Raw genomic sequence first — 19,931 nt, forward strand, 5'->3', positions numbered from 1 at the left:
AGATTCAGAAGGTGTAACGTTATACGAGGACGGCTCGGTTGTCTTTGAAGCGGTGCGTTGGAGTGTCTCACTGTGCCTCTGGCTGTCCTCCCCAGGTACAGGGTGGTGGTGTCGTATCCCCCGCAGAGCGAGGCTGAGCTGGAACTGAAGGAGGGAGACATTGTGTTTGTTCACAGGAAGAGGGAGGACGGCTGGTTCAAAGGCACGCTGCAGAGGAACGGCAGGACCGGCCTGTTCCCCGGCAGCTTTGTGGACAGCATCTAACCAGAGACGCTCGGACGCTGCTGAGAGAACCGCCCCAACAACACTTGAAGTTAAAATCACTCAGAGCTGGGGGAGAGAAATACATTTTGTTTTTGTTTAAAAAAAGCACAGTGGACGGAGTTAGGTGGAGAACATAGCACACTACTCATAAACCTTTCTGTTTTTTTTCTTGGTTATTTATATATTTGTAACAACTCAGCTGTAAATGGGTGCCTTGTACTGTTCCTCACTTTATCGTACATAAGGACACAACCGTAACCGGTTCTGAAACAACCCATACGAAATATTCATCCGATTGTTTCACTTTTTAACTTATTTCATGTTGACGTTTTATGAAGCTAGACATCGAGAGATTGAAGGGATAGTTCTGGAGTTGTAGAGTTATAAGCAGTAAACATCTTACATGCAGTGATTAACTCCTTTAGGTGTCTTCAGTCAGGATAAATCCAGATTAGCTGAAGTCCAACAGGGTCCAAAACCAAAGCAGATTTAAAACAACTCTGGTCTCAAAACAACAAAGCAGCTTTTATGAACTCCTCTTATTTTTTTTATTTTTTTTTACAAGGACCTTTAAGCTGTTGTCACATTTAAATCAGCCGATTATTTCCACTAAGTCCAATGACTATTTATACAAGAAATGGAAGTAGAAGGTGGTGTGCCAGTAGCAGTGATCCTGTGTGAAACAGGAAAGTAACTAGTGAAGTATTTCTGCTCTTATATAAAAGTAAAGCAGTGTAAAAAGTAAAAATAGTACAGCTGCAAGTGGACACTATTTTATTGGGGTGTTTTGTTTTTTAACACTACAGAACTTTTCTATAAAGTAGTCACTCTGATGTGGCGTCTGACCCACTACTACCTCAGTTTCCTGTGTAATTAACCAACGGAAGAAGGTTTGCAAAAAATAAAAAAAGTTATTGTGCTGTTCAAATTGGAGTAATTTTAAAACTAAGAACTCTGTTTTGGTCTTGGACCAGCCGTTAGCTTCAGCCTCCCGGATCAGTTATTGTGGATTTATACTTAATGAAGATGCTAACAGAGTTAGCTTCCACATGTAAGATGTTGTCTGTCATAAAAGCTTGTTAATCATAGTTTTCTTATCGATGTGAACATTTGGGAATGGTTTCTTTTATGTTTCAGTTCTGGATAAGTTTAGAACAACTAAATTAATAATCTATCTGAAAACAGGAACTCCGTTCAATACACTTGGGAAAACCCCTGAACTATCCCTTTAAGTAGTGCGCATGCCTTATGTCATAATTGACCCTGTTCATAGTGCTTCTTCTGTTGGCCTGCTGGTGAAGGTTTTATCATTGTTTCAAGCTATCAGCAGGGCGATGGAGCTGACTGGAACAAACGAGGGCACTGCACCGGAAGAGCAACAAAACCGAATCCTCCCCCGTTACCTGAACAAGAGGAGTGGAAGTGAGATCTGCTGTATTGCACATGTGAATCCTCAAAGCTCTAATTTGTGAATGCTGCGTACGACTAAATGTTTCTGTGCCATTGGCAGATTTTTTTTTTTTATTATTATTTTTTTTTTATGGCTATTTTTTTATCCTTTCCTGAGGTGTGGTGGAGGTTGCTGTTCGTTGCTTTTACCTTCCAAGATCAAATATTTGCATGTAGTTAGTAAAGCCACCGCCTGGACGGAAGGTGAGGATTTTATTTACACTCCAAATGAACTTTTTTTGCAGTCCAACGTAGTTTTTGTATGTTTTGGCTAATATATTCACTGACCAGAGTAGCTGCTCTCCTGACCCCCAGACAGCAGCCGAACCCAGACAGAGCATCCCTACAGCGACATTATGTTTCAGAAACAAAGCAGATTGTGTTTTTGTATATTTATCTCTGCGAGGCATTTCAGAGGCCGACACCTGCTGCTGGTAGAGCTTATGACTGACCTGACACAGTAACCCTTCACTGGGATTTCTGTTTTTCAACACTAATAACTCTTTCCTAATGTGACTTGTGGCAATAAAGCACACTGCTGACCGAAGTGCAGACTGTTTGCCTAAAGTAGCACGACCGTATCACTCCACAGGAAGAGGCGTGTTGTGCGATTCTGTGGAATCTCAGATTTTTATCAAAATCAATCACTTTGAGCCCTTTATTTAATTTTTTTTTTTTCTTTTTAAATGTGACACAGACTTGAATTCCTTTTAATATGTTGTGATTTGAGGGGTTTGTGTCACATTTGTGGCTCGTTAAGCATAAAATGAAATGAAACATTTCTCTAAAATCATTATCAAGTACATGCAGTCCTTCATGTTATCGTAGAGCGACCGACACGGTTAGTGCAATTTGACCTTTTCACATCGTCTTCAGATTTTAATGTTGACTTGTGCCAACTTCGGCTTTTAGAATCGGGACCCAGAATTTCAAGCACACGCTTTCAATGTTTGTTTGTTTTTGTTGTTGTTGTTGTTGTCTTATTTTGTAATTCGTTGTTTGTTAAGGGGGACCACTGTGTGACTGACTGCTGGAATATGTTATAATTTGTCTGATATGTGGAGAACGATGGTACACGTCACTGTCTAGCTCTATGTTTGTTTGTTTTTTTGTCCTTTTTAAGTAGAATGAATCTGATGTCTTGGCAATCACACCAACCTCAGACTATTTGCTCAAACCTCTCCTCTCATCTCACCAGTTAGCCTTTCATCTTACCCAAAAAGGCACAAATGCACAAATTTCTACTGACGTACGCACTGTCACGGCATTGCTAATTTCACCAACACCCGTTTGTCTTCTCATGCATATGCTGCACAGTTTGCAAACATGAAGTGCTTCTTGAAGTAACTCTCAGCTCTGTTCATTCATTTCTGAGCATCAGCAAACAACGTTTGCCTCATCCAGTCTAACATGTTGTCTATACGCCAAGGTGACTTACTTGATTTTTTTTGTTGTTGTCTTAATTAGTCTGCTTTATGCCTAAAACTAGTAAAACTGAAATCTAATTATTTGGCACATCATGTCTGTTATGTGAAAATAATAATAAAAAAAAAATATTCTGAAGCATTTGAGGGAATCACATATTTTGTAAAACAAACAAACAAAAAAAAATCTATAACAATAAAATCGAAACTGTTTCCGTATTTTGTTGAGGTTTTTCTGTTTTTCATGGTAATGTGACGTTTTTTTCCTGGTCAAATTAGGAGTGCAGACGTACAGAAGTGTTGATTCACAGCAAAGCAGCGGTGGCCCTTGTGAAGAGGGTTTAAAAAAAGACTCCTTTTATTCCATAATTACTTTTTTTAGGTTAAGGCATTGAGTTGATGACTTTGCAGCCATGTTTTCTTGGCTTTCCCATTTTAAGGAGTCACTATGGTAAATAGGTCAATGCTGCATTAGATTCTCAGAAACGGAAAGTCACGGGTTAATAATTAGTTTCTTAGACACTCTGATTCTCTTGAAGTAAAACAAAAAACTTTAAAAAGAGAGAGATTGTGAGATTGTATTAAAAATATATTTACATTTCCAGGAAATTGCTTTCCCCCCAAGGGCTGCACAGTGTCGCAGTTGGTAGAGCTGTTGCCTTGCAGCAAGAAGGTCCTGGGTTCGATTCCCGGTCCGGGGTCTTTCTGCATGGAGTTTGCATGTTCTCCCTGTGCATGGTGGGTTCTCTCCGGGTTCTCCGGCTTCCTCCCACAGTCCAAAAACATGACTGTCAGGTTAATTGGTTTCTCTAAATTCTCCCTAGGTGTGAGTGTGTGTGTGGATGGTTGTGTGTCCTGTATGTCTTTGAGTTGTCCTGCGACAGACTGGCGACCTGTCCAGGGTGAACCCCGCCTCTTGCCCGGGACGCAGCTGGAGATGGGCACCAGCAACCCTCCCGACCCCATTTAGGGAAGAAGGGTGTAAAGAAAATGGATGGATGGATAGATGCTTTCCCCCCATCAAATAAACATACCCAAACCTATGTTTGTATTTTTGCATTTGCGTTTCCAGTTTGAGGTCGTTTCTCTCATGAATTTATTTTGAAATCTATCTAAACCGGTGGAGCCAATAAGTGTGGAAGCAGCTGTATTTTTTTATTTATTTTTTTGTTACATCCATGTTAAGGTTCTTCTCTGTATGCATGCACACGCAGCGGCTGCAGCAGCTCTGGTCTTTCCTCAGAGGACACAGTTGGAGTGGGTTTGGGTACATGCGGTCATTGTTTCCACGAAGAGCCTCTCAGACAGAGGTGAGCCTCCCCCGGTGTGCTCGGCCGGGAAACACTGACAGGAGTTGACATGCACCCACAGAGGTCATCGTGTTGCACGCAGTCCCCTGCAGTGGTCGGGTTACCATGGAAATGGGTCATTCAGATATACGAGCTCAAGACTGTATGTGCTTGGCAGCAGAAATAAGAACAAGAGCATATATTCGACAGATTCTAACTTCAGTATGCATTTGCATAATTTTCTGTTCCATTTGGTGCGTGTATGGAGGGTTGGGATGTGTTTAAAAATAGAAGTCATGGTACAGTAGGTGGTTCAAAAATAGCTTTTGAGGACTGAATGTAGTTCAGGAGCTCAGCGTCAGGTTGTTCCTGTTCAGATTTTGTTTGTGAAGGACGAACAGAAGGTACATTTTCTCTCAGGACTGCAATGTCTTCTGGAAAACCCTTTCAGAAAATCAATGAAAACTTTTTGTCTTTTTTCTCCTAGGAGTGTTTGTGCGTTAGAAAAGTACACAGCTCTGCTGGCAAGGATCACTGGATCACAAAGGTGTGACAGAGAGGAGTAATGTGTTCAGGAGGTGATGTGAATACAAATCCAATCTGGCTCTGCAGCTAGACTACAGTCAGGAACACCGTGTTAAGGAGCTGGGACGTTTAAAGCTCACGCTGATTTCTGCTGCAGAGAGGATGTGATTCACAGGACTCCGGGGGGCCAGAGGTGTGCTGCATGTGAATGTCATTTAACTTCAGTGGATAAATCTTGCAGAGAAGCCGTGTAATGTTCAGGTGTGGGACAAGGCCAGCTATTCCTGTCATTACTCATTTTTATGCAATGCAGGGTGTTGTCTTTTGCTTTTTTTCTCCTCCTATGATGAGCATTTTTTTTTTTTATTGCTCTTACTGGTAGCTTTGCACTTTTAAAGACTGAAATGTTTCTTTGCACTATACATCTGAAGTGCAGAGTGTCTGTTCACATTGACTTACAAGTCTTGCAGCAGATTATCAAGAGTATTTTGTTCTGGACTTGAACTAGGCCACTTTAGTACAAATGTTTACTTTTGTCTTTATCATTCCATTGCAGCTGTGGGTGAGAGTTTGAAGTTGTTGACCTGCTGCCCCCCCCCCCCCCCACTTTCAGCCAGTCTGTTGTAGGTTTGGGAATACTTAAAAAAAATGTTAATAAAATATTTTTTCCCTTTTTACAGCAAAATGTTTCTAAGTTTTGTGTGTTAAGTTCCACAAAATACTTTAAATCTTAGGATTATAATGCGATAAATAAATTCAGTAGATATGAAACTGAACCCTATATTAGACAATTACTGAACATTTCCTGTTGTCAAGTCACCACCATGCTTTCGCTAAGGTTTTACTGCCGCCTTTTATTTACTTCTTCGAAAATTGTGATTAAATTAAAACATTCTGGCTGCATAATACTTATCGAAAATATTACTTGAAAAAAACTTGAGTAGGAAAGCGACATTTTCAACCGGTGTGTCTGTTTTCAGTGGGTCCACAGCGCCCTCTGTTGGCTGGTACTTAGCAACGCACATACAGGCTCGGAAACATGGCGGCGCCTGTGTATTCAGAATAAGGCTAATCTCGTTTTACTAAACCAACTGATGAGGTTTGACAGATCGAAATAAGGTAAGAACCAGTTGTGTGTGTAAAATGTCACAGAGATGAAGTGTGTAAATTATAAATGACATTTGTTAAATTGAGCCGAAAACATTTAATAATCCCAGGCTACTTTGCTGAACATGATAGTTTTCCTTCCCAACTGTTCGGGTGGGATTGTGTCCTCCCCGGTAGGGTCATGTCCAGGCTGGCGGTGGTCTGTGGAGGCTCCAGGGGGATTGGAGAGGCTGTGGCCCGCCTGCTGGCAGAGAGGGGCTGCAGGGTAGCAGTGGTCTCCAGGAACCAGGAGGCAGCCGAGGCTGCTGTGGCTGCCCTACACGGAGGTGTGTAAATCGTGAACATATATCAGGGTGAAGAACTTTGCTTTCACGGACGGACGCTATTTGTATTAACTAGTCATCATTTACATAACCTGCATCCAACAGCTTTGCTCAACTCAGTTGGTTAGTTTGCGGGGGAAACTGTGCCAAGTTCTTTACGTTTTGTTGGTTTGCTGCCATGATTCTAACACACACCTGAGTAGCTCTGCACAGCAGCCTCTAGCGCTCATGTTGCGTTTAAAGGCGGCTCGGAAAAAAGGTCATGATGTGTTAACAACAATTAAATAGTTTTAATGGCAGAAAAACGTGACATAAGGTGATGATATTGGAAGTGGGGAAGCCCCTACTGTATCAATATAGGAATACTGTATCGATATAGGAATAACAGAGAGTTGGCCACTCGGAGGTAAAAACAACAAACAGCTTCCAGTCCAGGGGGGAGACGGCTGACTCCATGGGCGGGTAATGCCCCCCAATGCCCACCCATGCCAGATAAACACCTTTGTGTTTATCTGAATTATACTAGAAGTAGATGGACAGGTAAATTTACATTATTATGCGCCCTTTCTTGTTGTATTAACTACCCATGTGTTAAGCAACATTCTTTGTGTTTTTCCATTTTTATGCCCCTTTGCCGGAGCCTCTGTGGACAGAACGCCATATCCTCCATAACAAAAACTTTCCACATGCAACGCCTTTTACACAAACACTGGCGCTTTGTGCTACTGTTCACTGTACAGTTTCCCATCTAAAGAGTTTAAACAGAAAAGTTGAAGTTTGTCTGTTGATCTGGTTTAGAACAGATTGTAACAATGCATTGGCTTGCTCACTCAGAAATGGTTTGTGTGTGTGTGTGTGTGTGTGTGCGTGTGTGTGTGTGCTCCTCAGCTGACCACAGGGCCTTCAGCTGTGACGTCTCTAAGGAGCATCAGGTGCAGAAAACCTTTGAAACTATCCAGAAGACCTGTGGAGACATCGCTTACCTTGTGAACGCCGCTGGAATCAACAGGTGGGCAGCGGAGTAGAAATGTTAACTGATGCGCTGAAAGGCTTAAGAGAAATGTATTTTTACTATAGCATTTTAAAATAAAAATAAAAATCCAACTTTTAATGTTAGTACATTTCAGGGAACGAAAAATCCAGTAAAATAAATATAAGTTAAGTGTTTCTTAATCTATGTTTAAGTTATTTTAGATTCAGCCAGGCTTAGCTAATGTTAAGCTTTTTGGCTGCAAATACTCCAAGTTGGTTCAGTGTGAAACACAGGAGGGGCATTTGAAAAAGCCGCTGACGCCCCTGATGGGCATGGTAGAGGACCAGTGGTGCTGTGGGCCTGGTTTCCATTAACTGTCAACATGTTAATCAAGACAGGAGCAAATGAGCCCAGAAGTGCTTCACCAGAAACAAGATGTCTTGTATCTATTATGGCATTTTATGTTTTTAATCTGTTTTGTTCTCCTTGTAAATGTTAAGCACATTGTTTGGAAGCAGTTTATTAATAAAGTTACCATTATTATTAGTATTATTACTAACATATTAGCACCATGATTTGAGTCTTTTAGAAATCTGTGAGTGGCGTTAAAGAGTCGAGCACTTCTGAGGAAATTATTTAGAGGGGTGAAAAATCTAAATGTTAGTGGAAAACCTGTCCTGTTAGACAACGGTACCAAAATATAGATTTTATTCAGTATTAGATTAAAGTACACCTAAGAAGATTCATTTACGTAAAAGATCTTTAAGCTTCTTACGGATGGTAGTGACTGTGTGGGGCGCTGTATGAATACTTATGATCCTGTCATCAGGGATGCTCTGCTTCTGAGGACGAAGCCTGAAGAAATGGTGGCAGCGCTCCACACCAACCTGCTGGGCCCCATGCTGACCTGCAGGGCCGCACTGCGCAGCATGCTGCGGGGGCCGGGAGCGGCCATCGTTAACATAGGTCTGCTTCAGAGCTTCTACATTAGGTGTAGGTCAGCAGTTTAGACACCAGGAGGCAGCAGAGTCACATTGTTTACCTTACATACATGGAATTCATAGAATGGCACTAAATTGTTGTGTTTTTCTTTTTACATTATATCGTAAATTATTTTACGAGTTTACTGAGTTCAGACAGGGTAATTCCCAAGAAAACCTTAAGATTTAACCTCAAAAATTCCCTTTATTACATGTTTTTTTTTTAATTATTATTATTTAAAGGATTGCATGTTAAGAGATCACTGAGGTAATTTGATTTGAATCGTCTGTGGAACAAACTGCTGTGTTTGCATGCGTTCCCATCATACCTGGTTGCCTTAACGGTGCCGTATTTTCAGGCTCTGTGGTGGGCCTGAAGGGAAACTCGGGCCAGTGCGCGTACGGTGCCAGTAAAGCCGGTTTAGAAGGTTTCACTCGGTCGCTAGCCAAAGAAGTGGCTTCACGTAACATCCGGGTCAACCTGTTAGCTCCAGGTACGGCATTGGCACACACTCTTCATACGTCACCGCCTTTCTTTTTCTGTTTTCAGTCAACTTTTTCCACCCTCCTTTTAGGTTTCATCCACACGGACATGACCACGGGGCTCAACGAGGAGGCCAAAGCACGCTCCATCCCTTTGGGGAGGTTTGGCACCCCAGAGGAGGTAGCCACGGGCGTCCTCTTCCTGTTGGATTCTTCATACCTTACAGGACAGGTGCTGGTGGTTGACGGGGGACTGCAGCTGGCCATGTAGGGACGGGCATCACTGGTGCAGAAGGAAGGAAAGCCTTTCAGTTCTGGATGTCTCGTTTAAGCAAGGACGCTAATGATGAGCGACGGCTTTATGCTAATATGGATGGAGATGAGGCCGAGTTAGAAGATGAAATCCCTCATCTGCCTTCAGAGGGCTGTCTTGCTGCGTCACTGAGTCGCAGTGTGTGTGTGTGTTGTGACTAACACTGCTGACTCCGAAGTGTCTGGCCCCGACCAGACCTCTGGGCCCCGGGGTCCTAAATTTAATCACAAGATTTAACGCTGCGGCTCATTTTCCATGACTGTCAAGCGCTCACTGCTGATTCCAGCGCTCATGATTTGTTTTTTCCCCACCTCCCTCGGGAGATTCCCCCAGCACATGTTACCCCCTCTGTCTTCGCAACACCGTCACCCTCCTGATTCCACCTCTGGTTGGGGGCCTGTCCGGGAACGAGGCCCTTTGGGCTGCAGCTGGAGAAAATTAGAGGTGGGGGTGGTATTTTTAGATTGGGGAATGTTTTCCGTGTTTGGTTACAGCTTCGGACCTGCAGGGACGACGGAGGGGACGGTCATGTCCACTAGTAAGAAGTTACTAGGTTAATCTCTACCATTAAAAAGAATCGTTTAAAAAGTGGAATAAATTAGCAACTTGACACGTGTTTGTCCTCCTGCTCTCAATGTTTGCATTGCATTGTAAAAAGTACAACCCTATTGTATTTTATCCTTTTCAAAAAAAAAAAAAATAATGTTGTCAACATCGCTTTGTCCACTGGTCTTCATTGTGCTTATGTCTATCGGTGAAGATATTTAGGAGGGACCTGCTAAAGGCTCCATGTCGGTCGGACCCAACTCAGGGGTTGCGATGCAGAGAGGTTATGCAGGCTCCAGGTTTGTGTCAGAGGTTAAAACGGCATGAAAATGTATCATGTTGACAATCCCCGGCCCGCTCTGTTTAGTAGTTCAGTTTTAGTCAACCTGCTAGTTATAGCCCACACATTGACATCATTTTAGCTAATTTTAGCTTTTACACTGCCTACAAAATGGGTCCTTCTAAAAATGTTTGGATAATGAGGTTTATATAAACATTTCACTTTCTTCAGATCTGGACTTTTATTACAGTTTGAGCTAAAATGAGATCAGGAGAACAATCTGTGTACAGGCACTGATTGGCATAGAAACCTGCCAGCACTTTAAGGTCAGCTGATACAAGAGAGACATCTAAACAGGGACAAAATGATACATATAAATATATTTTAATTTCTTTCTTCTTTTTTTATTGTTATTTTGAGTGTTTGTTACCCCTGAATACTGCAAGAAGTTGTGTTTTATACATCCATGTAAAAGTTGTTTGGCACTATACAGGTGTTTGAAAAGAACATGCAAAGAAAAGGTGTTTAATTGAAGTGATTTAAGGCAGTATGTTTATAAAACTTCATTTTTTTAAAGGTATAATTTAAGATAGGATAGTTGGGAAGGTAAATAGAATAAAATAGTGATCTGTAGGAGAGCTACACTGAAACCTTTCATGAGTCAGAACGTTACATTGCACACTGCTAGGAAAGACAAACCTCCCAAAGTAGAGGAAAATCAACTAAATGAACCATCTTTAAAGCCTTTTACTTTACACCTGCTCTTCCACATGCATCCTGCTCAACTTAACCTCAAACCTTCGTCACACCAGACCTCCAACATTCAGCATGGAAGAGCTCGCCTCTTCCAGTCCCTTTAAATTCTGGCCACTCAGATCCGTTACTGCAGGTATCAGACGTGTGCATGAATAGTGAATCTGTGTTGCACGGGTTCCTATCGTTACAGAATTAAGAGGCACTTTAACTGTTCTCTCATCATAAGCACTTCAATCACCTTCCAAGTCACCTTAATTTCTTTACTATAAAGGGTTTATAAGAAGGAAACCACAGCTGCACCCTCCCCCCTCTCTGCAGTTCAGTGGTGGACTAGAGTTCAGTCTGCCCCCTGCCTCTCTGTTTATGTCTCAGGAGTGTTGGGGGGAGGGGGGACTGAGGGCAGCCTTCACGGGTGGGAGGGGGTTGGAGTCAAAACTCTCTGTGTCCCCGTTACAGGTCGTCGCTTTCCACCAGGCCACCGGGTGGCAGCGGGCTGGAGTCGGGAAAGAAGGCCGCCTTCACGTCCAGCCCCCTCTCCGTCAGCGCGGCGTAGCGGCTGGCTGAGGGGCGGACCTTCTTGGGCTTCGGGAGGTTCGGCTGCTGCCACTGAGCTGAGGAGGTGGAAACAGGGAGTTAGAGACGACAGCGGCAAAGTAGGTGGGAGGAAGCGTGCGACCCGGCAGGCGGTTTGAACCTACTGTGAACGTCGAGGCGTGCGGTGCTGGAAACGATACCGGCGTCGTTCTTGGCAGACACGGTGTACCAACCGGCGTCTTCCTTCAGAGCCGGCTGGATTATCATACACAGGTAGCCGCAGTTGTCCTGGTGCATGCTGGGAAGGAGCATAAGTGTTACTGATACAAATTTACTTCTAACCCCTCAAACCGCTGACATTTTACTGGGACTTAATGCAATGAGGCATCCAGTGCATTTTCAAACTTGATAAAAATCCAAAGTGTTGCACTCATTTGTATTCAGCCTCTTTTACACTGAAATCGGTTAGAGTGGTCCAGTCAAAGTCCAGACCTTAATTTAAGAAAACTTGCCCAGACAGATGATCTCCATCAAATGTGACTTGACTTTGTTTTGCAGAAAATGTGCAGAATATTTTATACCTATCTGCAAAGCTGGATGATGCATCCCCTAACAGACACGTAAATGTGGGTCTGGAAAGTACCAATGTACGGAAAACGTTTCGGGCTTCCCTGGCAAAAAAAGGGCGGCTTCTTTCCTCCTCCTTCCATTCCTGTGCATTAGTCCATTATAATAAATCCCATGTAAAATCCCGCTAAAATACGTCATACTCAGCGGCTGGAACGCGACAAAATGTGGGAAACATTGCGAAGATGAATTGTTCTCGAAAAGCAAGAACTGCAGACCGGTACCTGATTCTGTCTGTGTTGTGAGTGAAGGACTCGTTCTCCCTCTTCCAGAAGATCTGCGGGTGAGGAACGCCCATGACGCGGCACTCCAGCCGCACGGGGTGACCCTCCGCCACGCTCGTGTTCTGCAGCTTCTCCACGAACGAGGGCGCCTTATGCATCTCTTTAGCTGCCGAGAGAGAGTCGTCGTTACCGAGGCGACGGCGAAACCACGCCCTTCGATCGGCGTCCGTGCGCGACACTTTTAACTCACCTGCAACGATGAGCTCCAGGTTGAAGGAGTTCTGGCCGGCCCGGTTGCTGGCGATGCACGTGTAAATGCCGGCGTCGCGGCTCGTCACCGGCTCGATGACCAGGGAGTGCACGCCGTTCTCCCTCACCAGCATCTTGTGGGACGAGTCGGGTCGGATGGCGTGTCCGTTCAGCTGCCAGATGAGGTCGGGGGTTGGCAGGCCGCTCACCTGCGGGTGGACGGAAGCGTCATAAAGTCATCGTACTGCGGTGAATGTGTGGAAGAGAAGTTCAAGGCCTGCACTCTCTGCTTGTTGTTCTTGGAGAATGGAGCGCGTTAGCCGCACATGTTGTCTGTGTGTTTACTGGGAGGACGAAGACGGCAGCGTTTGGTTTATCTGTGTTGTGTTTATGTGACGGAGCCCAGTCGCCTGCATGCTTCGTCATGGGAACAAGCTGCTCAAAGGACTAGATCCGGGTGAGAAACCCAACACCCGGCCTGCTGCTGCCCCACCTGGAACATTCACCGTTCATGGAAATCACAAAGGGATGTGGACTACAGTGGAAAAACTGAATCTTACCAAGTATTTTTTTAAATTTAGTTTCAAGAGCAAATATCTCAGTACACTTGAAATAAGACAAACTTAAAAGTAACGTTTCTCCAAGATATTGGAGCTTGTTTGTGAGTCAATAATTCCTTTATATTGATGAAAATACCGCTTCCACTGGCAGATTATTTCACTTATAACGATACATTTTTCAGTTCAGTTTCCTTTTATTTTTGGTAAATTAACACTTACACGAAGAATAAAAGCAAAAAATCCACTTTACAAACCCTTAATTTACAGAAAAAAAAAGGAATAGACTGAAACCAAGGCTTTTGCCTGCCTACCATGAACTATTCATGTATGAAAAGATCTACCACTAAAACTACATGTTTGTTTTTTAATCAATATTCAGGAATTATTAACTTAAAACAAGCTGCTGTACTTTGAAAAGTTGCTCGTAAGTTAGTTTTGCCTGGTTTCAAGTGTGAAAAGATAACAGCGCTGGGATCTTTTGTTTTGTTTTTTTTCCCCCCCACACAGGTCTTGTAGATAAATCTTTGCTATAAACACACAGACCAAGAAAAAAATAGAGAGCGATTTTTTTTTTTACAGGAATAAAAAGACCGCCTTTTTATAGCGAATTAATTGTGGGTCTGTTTTCTTTTATTACATGAACCAGCTTTAAGTAGTTTGTGAATGCTGCGAGGAGGCGAGAGGTAAAAGAGCAGGGAAAACTGCGAGCAGAAACTGGACTTGGTCCTTCAAGGCTTCCATCTTTGCATTCTCTCCATTTATGGTGAGACATTCATAAGAAAGCAAATGTCTCCTTTGAGCCAGTTTTCCTTATTTCCTACAGACTAAATCAAGGAAAAAGTGTGGAAACGTTTCTTTGGCAGCGCTGACATGGAGCCTCCCTCTGAGCGAACCAGACAGTGAATTAAAGGGTGGATCTGAAAACGCTTTCTGTATTACTATGATTATCATATTCTCGTTGGTTTGGAGCTGGGTTTTTTTGGGGGTTTTTTTGTCCTCCCCAGTCATTCTCTGTTATTTTATCCGCTTCATTTCAATATAGAACAGGGGTGCTCAAAGTGCGGCCCGGGGGCCATTTGCAGTTCAAGAGTGACGCAACTTTGGCCTGTCCTCTGCAGGTGGAGACTTTTTATTTTGACATCACAGGAGGTTAAATAAACAATGCCATTTTCTTTACTGTGTTTCTACATGTTGCCAGGTAACAAAGGACTGAAGTGAAGATGACATAACACATCAGCATGGTGGGGTGACGGGTATCTCTGTTGGCTACAAAGCAAGAGCATCTAAAACAAAACAAATGCATTGACCAATCAGTGGGCCAGATGGGTTCTATTAGGAGCTGATTGGACGAAGCAGCAGCAGCGAACTGCTCTGACCTTCTTTCCTCCAGGGGTGTGTCCTCACCTTGCAGTCCATCCGGCACAGGCGGCCCTCCTGGACGATCAGGTCACCAGGCGCCTGCAGGAAGTGAGGGCGGAAGTGACGCTCTTGGATGTTGTCGTTCTCGTCACCGCTGTCTCTGGACCGAGATCGGGGCCTGGCAGAGACGCAGAGGACAGCAGTGAGGACGGTGAACGGAGTGAACTTATTTTTGGGCGGGCGGTTTCAGTCCGAAAGGGTGGCGCCAGCTTTTGAACTGAACAGAGATGCAAACTTCAGCTGAGCGCAGGTTTTCCTGATGTTAATAAACGATGCTCTGCTAGGGAGAAAACATCAAGCTGAGCTACTTGTGCAGAAAATCATCAAGTTTTCTTTGCATTGGATTGAGTTCAGGAGTTGCATGTAGTTATCAATCTGTTTTCCTACAGAACCTGCTGCAGGCAAATAATGAAACATAAGTTCATCAATTGCATCATTTTAGTAATTGAATATTTTGACAATAGTTAATATAAAAACATTGGCACATTCTGCCAATTTTTATTTAACCTCTTGAGCTTATTTTATACATGACTAGAAATACATTTAAAAAGTACAAAACATTTCCTTTTTTAAATAAGGATATAAACATTTAGTTGTCAGTGTAGCATTCCTTTAGTGTGCGATTTATCACTTGTTGCAAATTAAATATTTTTAACTTCAACACTTGTTTTGATTTTCTGCAGAGCAAGCTATGCGACTTGAGAAGTTCTAAGTAGAACGTACTTACAGACAAAGAGTTTTGTTTTTTTCATCTTAAATGTAAAATAGAAATCTTTTTTGCAGAGTTTTGTCTTAATCACTGCTCTGAATATGCTGTCCTTTCAGCAAATAGCCTTCTACAGCTAATGATTAACTGATCACTAAATTGGTTGACGTTTATTTCAATAATCGATTAATCACAATTAATCCCTTTAATCGTTTCATCCCTATTTAATTGAAGTACAAAGTTTTTACCTGATGAGTTACAAACTACAAAGTCTGCTTTCAGTTACGGTATTTTTTCTCTGCTAAATAATTTTCTTTGCCCTCTTGGAGCAAACGGATTACTTAGAGGTCTAAGTAAAACAGGATTAAGCAAGAAGCAGGATAGATCTGCTCGCCACAGAGCAGGGGGGATAAACCATTTAGTTAGCAAACAGTACGTTTTACAGTGAGAGGTGAGTTTTGTAGAAGAAGAAACTTGCTCTTAAATTGGAAATGTTTGATTTCTGAAAGAAAAGCTCCCTCAAACCAGAACAGTTATTTTAATAAATCTATGTGCGCTCTCCTCCCCTGTCAGATCTGACATCAACCCTCTTCCTGTTTGTGATCTCTGCACCCACAGGTGTTCCTCTGATTCCTCCCTGTGACCTCATCATCCCACCTGCACCTGAACCAGGGCTGGACATAAAAGAAAAAAAACCCAGAAACAAAAAAAAACAACAAAAACAAAAAAAAAAAAAAACGGTCATTCAGGCACCGATTGTTATCTCGTTCTCTCTCCTCACCCAAAACAAGGCGGCGCTGTTATCTAATCGGGGCGTGTCCATGGTGATAACAGCTCACAGGTGGTTTTTATGTCCACAGCCTCTGTGATCATCTTTTACTATACAGGCTTGCATGAGCACACACCGTGTATACAAGGTCAGAACAGACATGTGTTCCCTCTCATTAACACTCTGATTTTCGTTGAATGAACAGTTAAACAAAGAACAGAGTGTGATTCCAGTTCATGGCAAACACTTGTGCAAATATGAGTCTCCTGGAAGCTTTCCTGGCCTCAATGTGTGCAGAAATGTGAGGGGCTGCAGCTGCCGGCGTGCCAGCCAGCAGCTGGATGTACATGTTGTTACTATATAAAAAAAATTTTTTTTAAAAAGTGCAGGTTTTGTTTTGTTTGCCCTTTTGAATATTGGAACCGAATGGCTGAAAAACATATCACAATAGAAGCATTTCAGTCGATAGTTATATTGGTTACTTTTTTTCTTTTAGATATCAGAAATACTGCCAAACTGGTGACCTTTCCTGCTTTATCCAGATTTCACTTCATGCTGTTTTTTTTTATTTGTAAGCAGTTTTGTGAAACATGAATCTGCTGCTGCACTAGTTACCTAGCAACAAGGGTTGCACTTGACTTTTAAAATGAAACAGATTAACCAAGTCAGCAGCTGATTAAACATCCATCCATTTTCTAACACCCCTGGTCCCTAGTGGGGTCAGGAGGGCTGTTGGTGCCGACCTCCAGTTAACGTCCTGGGCGAGAGGTGTGGTTCACCCTGGACGGGTCGCCGGTCTGTCGCAGCCGATTAAACAAAAGCCACTAAATTTCCCCCCCTTTAGTAGAACAAATCTGACCCGACACTAACAAGCAATTTGACCCAGCATGAAGAAAGAAAAATAAAAAAATTAAATTAAATCACCGCCAGACAGTGGATCCTCACCTGCGCATGTGACCTGGAGCCATCCGTGGGCTGCGGCCGCGCTGGTTCACCGCCTGGACCATCATCCTGCCGGTGCAGCTCACCCGGCCCTGCAGTGGGAGGACAGAGAGCTGGAGTCTGAGCCCAGGACTGGCAGGAGGAAATTAGATGTTTTCTGATAAAGCAGGAGAGCGCCTGTCCTACATGAACCTTTCACCCCTCTGAGGGTGTTAGTGACTTCCTGCTTCATTCAACGCCTCCTTCCTGTTCAGACCAGCAGGGCGTTATCTGCAGCCTCCCAGATAAATGTTTCTTTTTTTTTTCTTCTGACTTACGTCTGGGTTTGCTGCCAGGATGGTGTAATTTCCGTCGTCGTCCAGCGAGGCTGCCGCTGTGTGCAGCGAGCAGGTGCCGTCCGCATCCCGGCTGATCCGGTAGTGTTCGCTCCTCTTGGAGATCTGCTTTCCGTCTTTAAACCAATATACCTGCAAGGAAAAGATGCAAACACTCAAGTTTTATTGTTACACTGTGGTTTTCTATGAACATCATATTTTAAAAGTAGCACCAGGTTTTCAGATGTTCTAGCAATGTTCTTGTGTCTTATTACAGCAGGTTGCTCATCGGCCCCTTTTGTCGTCAACTTTAGAAATAGCTCTGATTCATAGACAACGGGTTCTTCTGAAGAAGTTAGACTGTTATCAAAACTTCACTTACTTCTGTAATTCAGAAACGTCTGCATAAATTTATTGCACATCATTTGAGGATTAGGGCCCGCAGTTAGCAAAAATCTATAATCCAGCTACTCAGAAACTGAGTTTCACGAGACAGAAATACAATAATTGTCAAAATAAGTGTCATCACCTGCACGCAATCATGTGAAAGGCTGCTGACTGAAACACTGACCATAAAATTGCACAAACTGGAATTATGAAAATAGATTCACTTAATGGAAACACGTCAATTTAAAACAGCTCGTTTTTTGATAAAAGCTTTTAGCGCTATACATTTCGGCTGTATCAAAATCAGTGTATCAGTGTAAACTGCAATGGAAAAACTTTTTTTCGCATCATAAAAGTCACATGATCAATAGCTGGATGTTACTACTGGCAAAAATGACGAAGACAACAGGAAGTGGCAGGAGGACGATAGCGCAGCTTGTTTCTTAAAGAAATTTGTTATTGTGTGAACAAATGTATTCATGTCGGTAGGTCACAAAAACAATCTCTTAAGATTATGGATACAGAATGCTGTATCCAAGCGTATTGGTGGAAAGTTGTGTGAAAGGAAAAAGTGTGATCCCATGAAACCGTTTGAATCAGTGGAGGGTACCTTTGGTTGGGGGTCTCCGTGGACCTTGCAGTAGAAAGTGACCGGCATGCCCTCAAACACCTTGTAGTGTTTCAGCTTCTGGTCGAAGGAGGGCGCCACCCCCTGGCCGGCGGAGTCCTCGTCGTGCTGGACGTCGTCGTCCGACTCCTCCACCGGAGAACGCTCCAGGCGATATTCAATCTCGCTGATGAGGCGCTGCTCGAAGCTGGACACTTTGTACTCCTGAACACAAGAGAAACGGGGTGAGTCAGGAGACCAGGGAGAATCTGAGAAGCATGCAGGGACAGAGCACCGAGGTTCATGAACTCGTTTTCATCGTCACTTAATCGAGCCGAACTCTCCCCCCACAATTTCCCAGTCCGTTTCCCCCCCAGATGAGCCACTCCTCCTCTACTGCCATCCCCATCAATCCCTCATCGCTCCGCGGAGCGCAGAGGAACATCTGCAGAGCAGCTCAGCGCGATGACACATCCCGCAGATAATGACAGGCCTCGGGCGCAGCTGCAGAGCCGGCGCTAATCCTCCTGAGCCGACGCGGAGAGGAGGCCGGTGCCGACCCGCGATCACACCGAGAGGAGGTCGTTTCTCTGAGAGCTGGACTGAAAGAAGGGGCTGTTCGCTGCCTGAAACGTGAACAACACGCGAAACGACGTGCGTCACTGTGAGATGCGATGATTCAGCAACACGACACGCTGCGCAGCGCGTAACTGAAGTCTTCATGCCGCTTGGACGTCTTCGCTTTTTGTCACAACCGCAAACTTTAATGTATTTTATTAGGATTTAATTTGATGAAGCAACACAAAACAATGCGTCCTGATAAACTGGAAGGAAAAGGATTTAAGGTTTTTAAAACAAGTTTTAAAAACTTGTTTTACCTTTCAAGATTCCGTGTGAATTTAAGCTCCGTCATATTAGATGGAGAACCTCTTAACGCAATCATTCAGGTTTTGTCATATGCATTTAGGTCTGGACTTTGACTGGGCTATTCTAATATAAGAACTATCTTTGACATAAACCATTTCTCTAGTGTACTTGTCCTCCAGGAAGGCAAACCTCCATCCTATCTTTAAGTCTTGTGCAGCTTCTAACAAATTTTCTTCTAGAAATGCCTGCCCACAGCATGATGCTGCCATGACCATGTTTCACAGAGGACACAGAGTGTTCAGCCTAAAATGCTGCACAAAGTTCCTTTTTTTTTGTTTCTTCCATGTCTGCTTCATTTATTTGCTAGTGGTTCAGATAAGGTGACTTCTGAAGGTTTCATTCGGAGGTAACAGGAAATAAATTTACAACATTTTCTTGGGCCATCACGCAAAAATCCCAGTAAAACACATTAAAGTGTGTGATCGTAATGGATATCAATACTGCATAATAACACGGACACTATAGCGCTACCTTAATCCTGAGATGTTTTAACCCTTGTAGAAACCAGGGACAGGACTCACCTGTTTGGTTTTCTAACTTCTAAAAACACATCAGCGTGATTTCAATTTGCAGATCTAAAAGCGGTGTGGATAGTAATAATAAAAAAACAAAAACAATCCGTCAGCAAAGAGAAGGTTGAGATTAACCTTTTGAGGCCAACTTTCTGCACCAGCTGACTTGTCTTCCTGTTGGGAGAAAACACATGTTTTTGGTTGAAGTGTGTTTGGCTCTGGGCGTCACACAGTGAGGGGAAACAAGGGCTCTCGGTGCTCCAACCACTCCAGCTGTCCATGCAAGGAGTCACAGAGAAATGGAAATGTGGATCAGTTTGGTCTGTTTAGAAGTGACCTCTCAACCCTTCGTGTTGTTTCAAATGTAACTTTTTCTCCGTCGACGTAACTGGAAATGGACAGCGGCTCATCTTTGAAACACACAACCGGCTCCGGGAACTGT

General features: G+C 43.3%; 3 protein-coding genes across 10 annotated transcripts in view; 2 read left to right on the plus strand and 1 right to left on the minus strand.

The window, feature by feature from the left end:
- Nucleotides 1-3,276, plus strand: part of sh3rf1 (SH3 domain containing ring finger 1) — a 40,623-nt gene extending 37,347 nt beyond the window's left edge. Inside the window, exon 11 of the mRNA XM_044130072.1 lies at nucleotides 96-3,276. Coding sequence (XP_043986007.1) covers nucleotides 96-264 — 169 coding nt within the window. The 3' untranslated portion in view covers nucleotides 265-3,276. The remainder of the gene's footprint in view (nucleotides 1-95) is intronic.
- Nucleotides 3,277-5,924: 2,648 nt separating this feature from the next.
- cbr4 (carbonyl reductase 4) lies at nucleotides 5,925-9,841 on the plus strand. Its single transcript, XM_044130081.1, has 6 exons — nucleotides 5,925-6,070; nucleotides 6,236-6,384; nucleotides 7,270-7,390; nucleotides 8,184-8,320; nucleotides 8,694-8,828; nucleotides 8,910-9,841. Exons 2-6 carry the CDS (start codon nucleotides 6,240-6,242, stop codon nucleotides 9,086-9,088), a joined length of 717 nt encoding a protein of 238 aa, XP_043986016.1. The 5' UTR covers nucleotides 5,925-6,070; nucleotides 6,236-6,239; the 3' UTR covers nucleotides 9,089-9,841.
- A 331-nt stretch (nucleotides 9,842-10,172) lies between these two features.
- Nucleotides 10,173-19,931, minus strand: part of palld (palladin, cytoskeletal associated protein) — a 66,259-nt gene continuing 56,500 nt past the window's right edge. For all 8 annotated transcript variants that reach the window (XM_044130078.1, XM_044130073.1, XM_044130075.1 and 5 more), the window contains 8 exons: nucleotides 18,054-18,275; nucleotides 17,060-17,209; nucleotides 16,746-16,834; nucleotides 14,311-14,443; nucleotides 12,348-12,555; nucleotides 12,098-12,263; nucleotides 11,411-11,544; nucleotides 10,173-11,323 (listed from right to left, as the gene is read on the minus strand). In XM_044130078.1, coding sequence (XP_043986013.1) covers nucleotides 11,163-11,323; nucleotides 11,411-11,544; nucleotides 12,098-12,263; nucleotides 12,348-12,555; nucleotides 14,311-14,443; nucleotides 16,746-16,834; nucleotides 17,060-17,209; nucleotides 18,054-18,275 — 1,263 coding nt within the window. In that variant the 3' untranslated portion in view covers nucleotides 10,173-11,162. The remainder of the gene's footprint in view (nucleotides 11,324-11,410; nucleotides 11,545-12,097; nucleotides 12,264-12,347; nucleotides 12,556-14,310; nucleotides 14,444-16,745; nucleotides 16,835-17,059; nucleotides 17,210-18,053; nucleotides 18,276-19,931) is intronic.

This window comes from Gambusia affinis, linkage group LG10, assembly GCF_019740435.1.
Source record: "Gambusia affinis linkage group LG10, SWU_Gaff_1.0, whole genome shotgun sequence".
Taxonomy (NCBI): domain Eukaryota; kingdom Metazoa; phylum Chordata; class Actinopteri; order Cyprinodontiformes; family Poeciliidae; genus Gambusia; species Gambusia affinis.

What these genes read in the sequence shown, in the direction of transcription:
- cbr4 (XM_044130081.1), top strand. Translation starts at nt 6,240, where the DNA reads ATGTCCAGGCTGGCGGTGGTCTGTGGAGGCTCCAGGGGGATTGGAGAG. An exon ending in AACGCCGCTGGAATCAACAG is followed by an intron (nt 7,391 to 8,183) that starts GTGGGCAGCGGA and finishes TCCTGTCATCAG; the next exon opens with GGATGCTCTGCTTCTGAGGA. An exon ending in AGCGGCCATCGTTAACATAG is followed by an intron (nt 8,321 to 8,693) that starts GTCTGCTTCAGA and finishes CCGTATTTTCAG; the next exon opens with GCTCTGTGGTGGGCCTGAAG.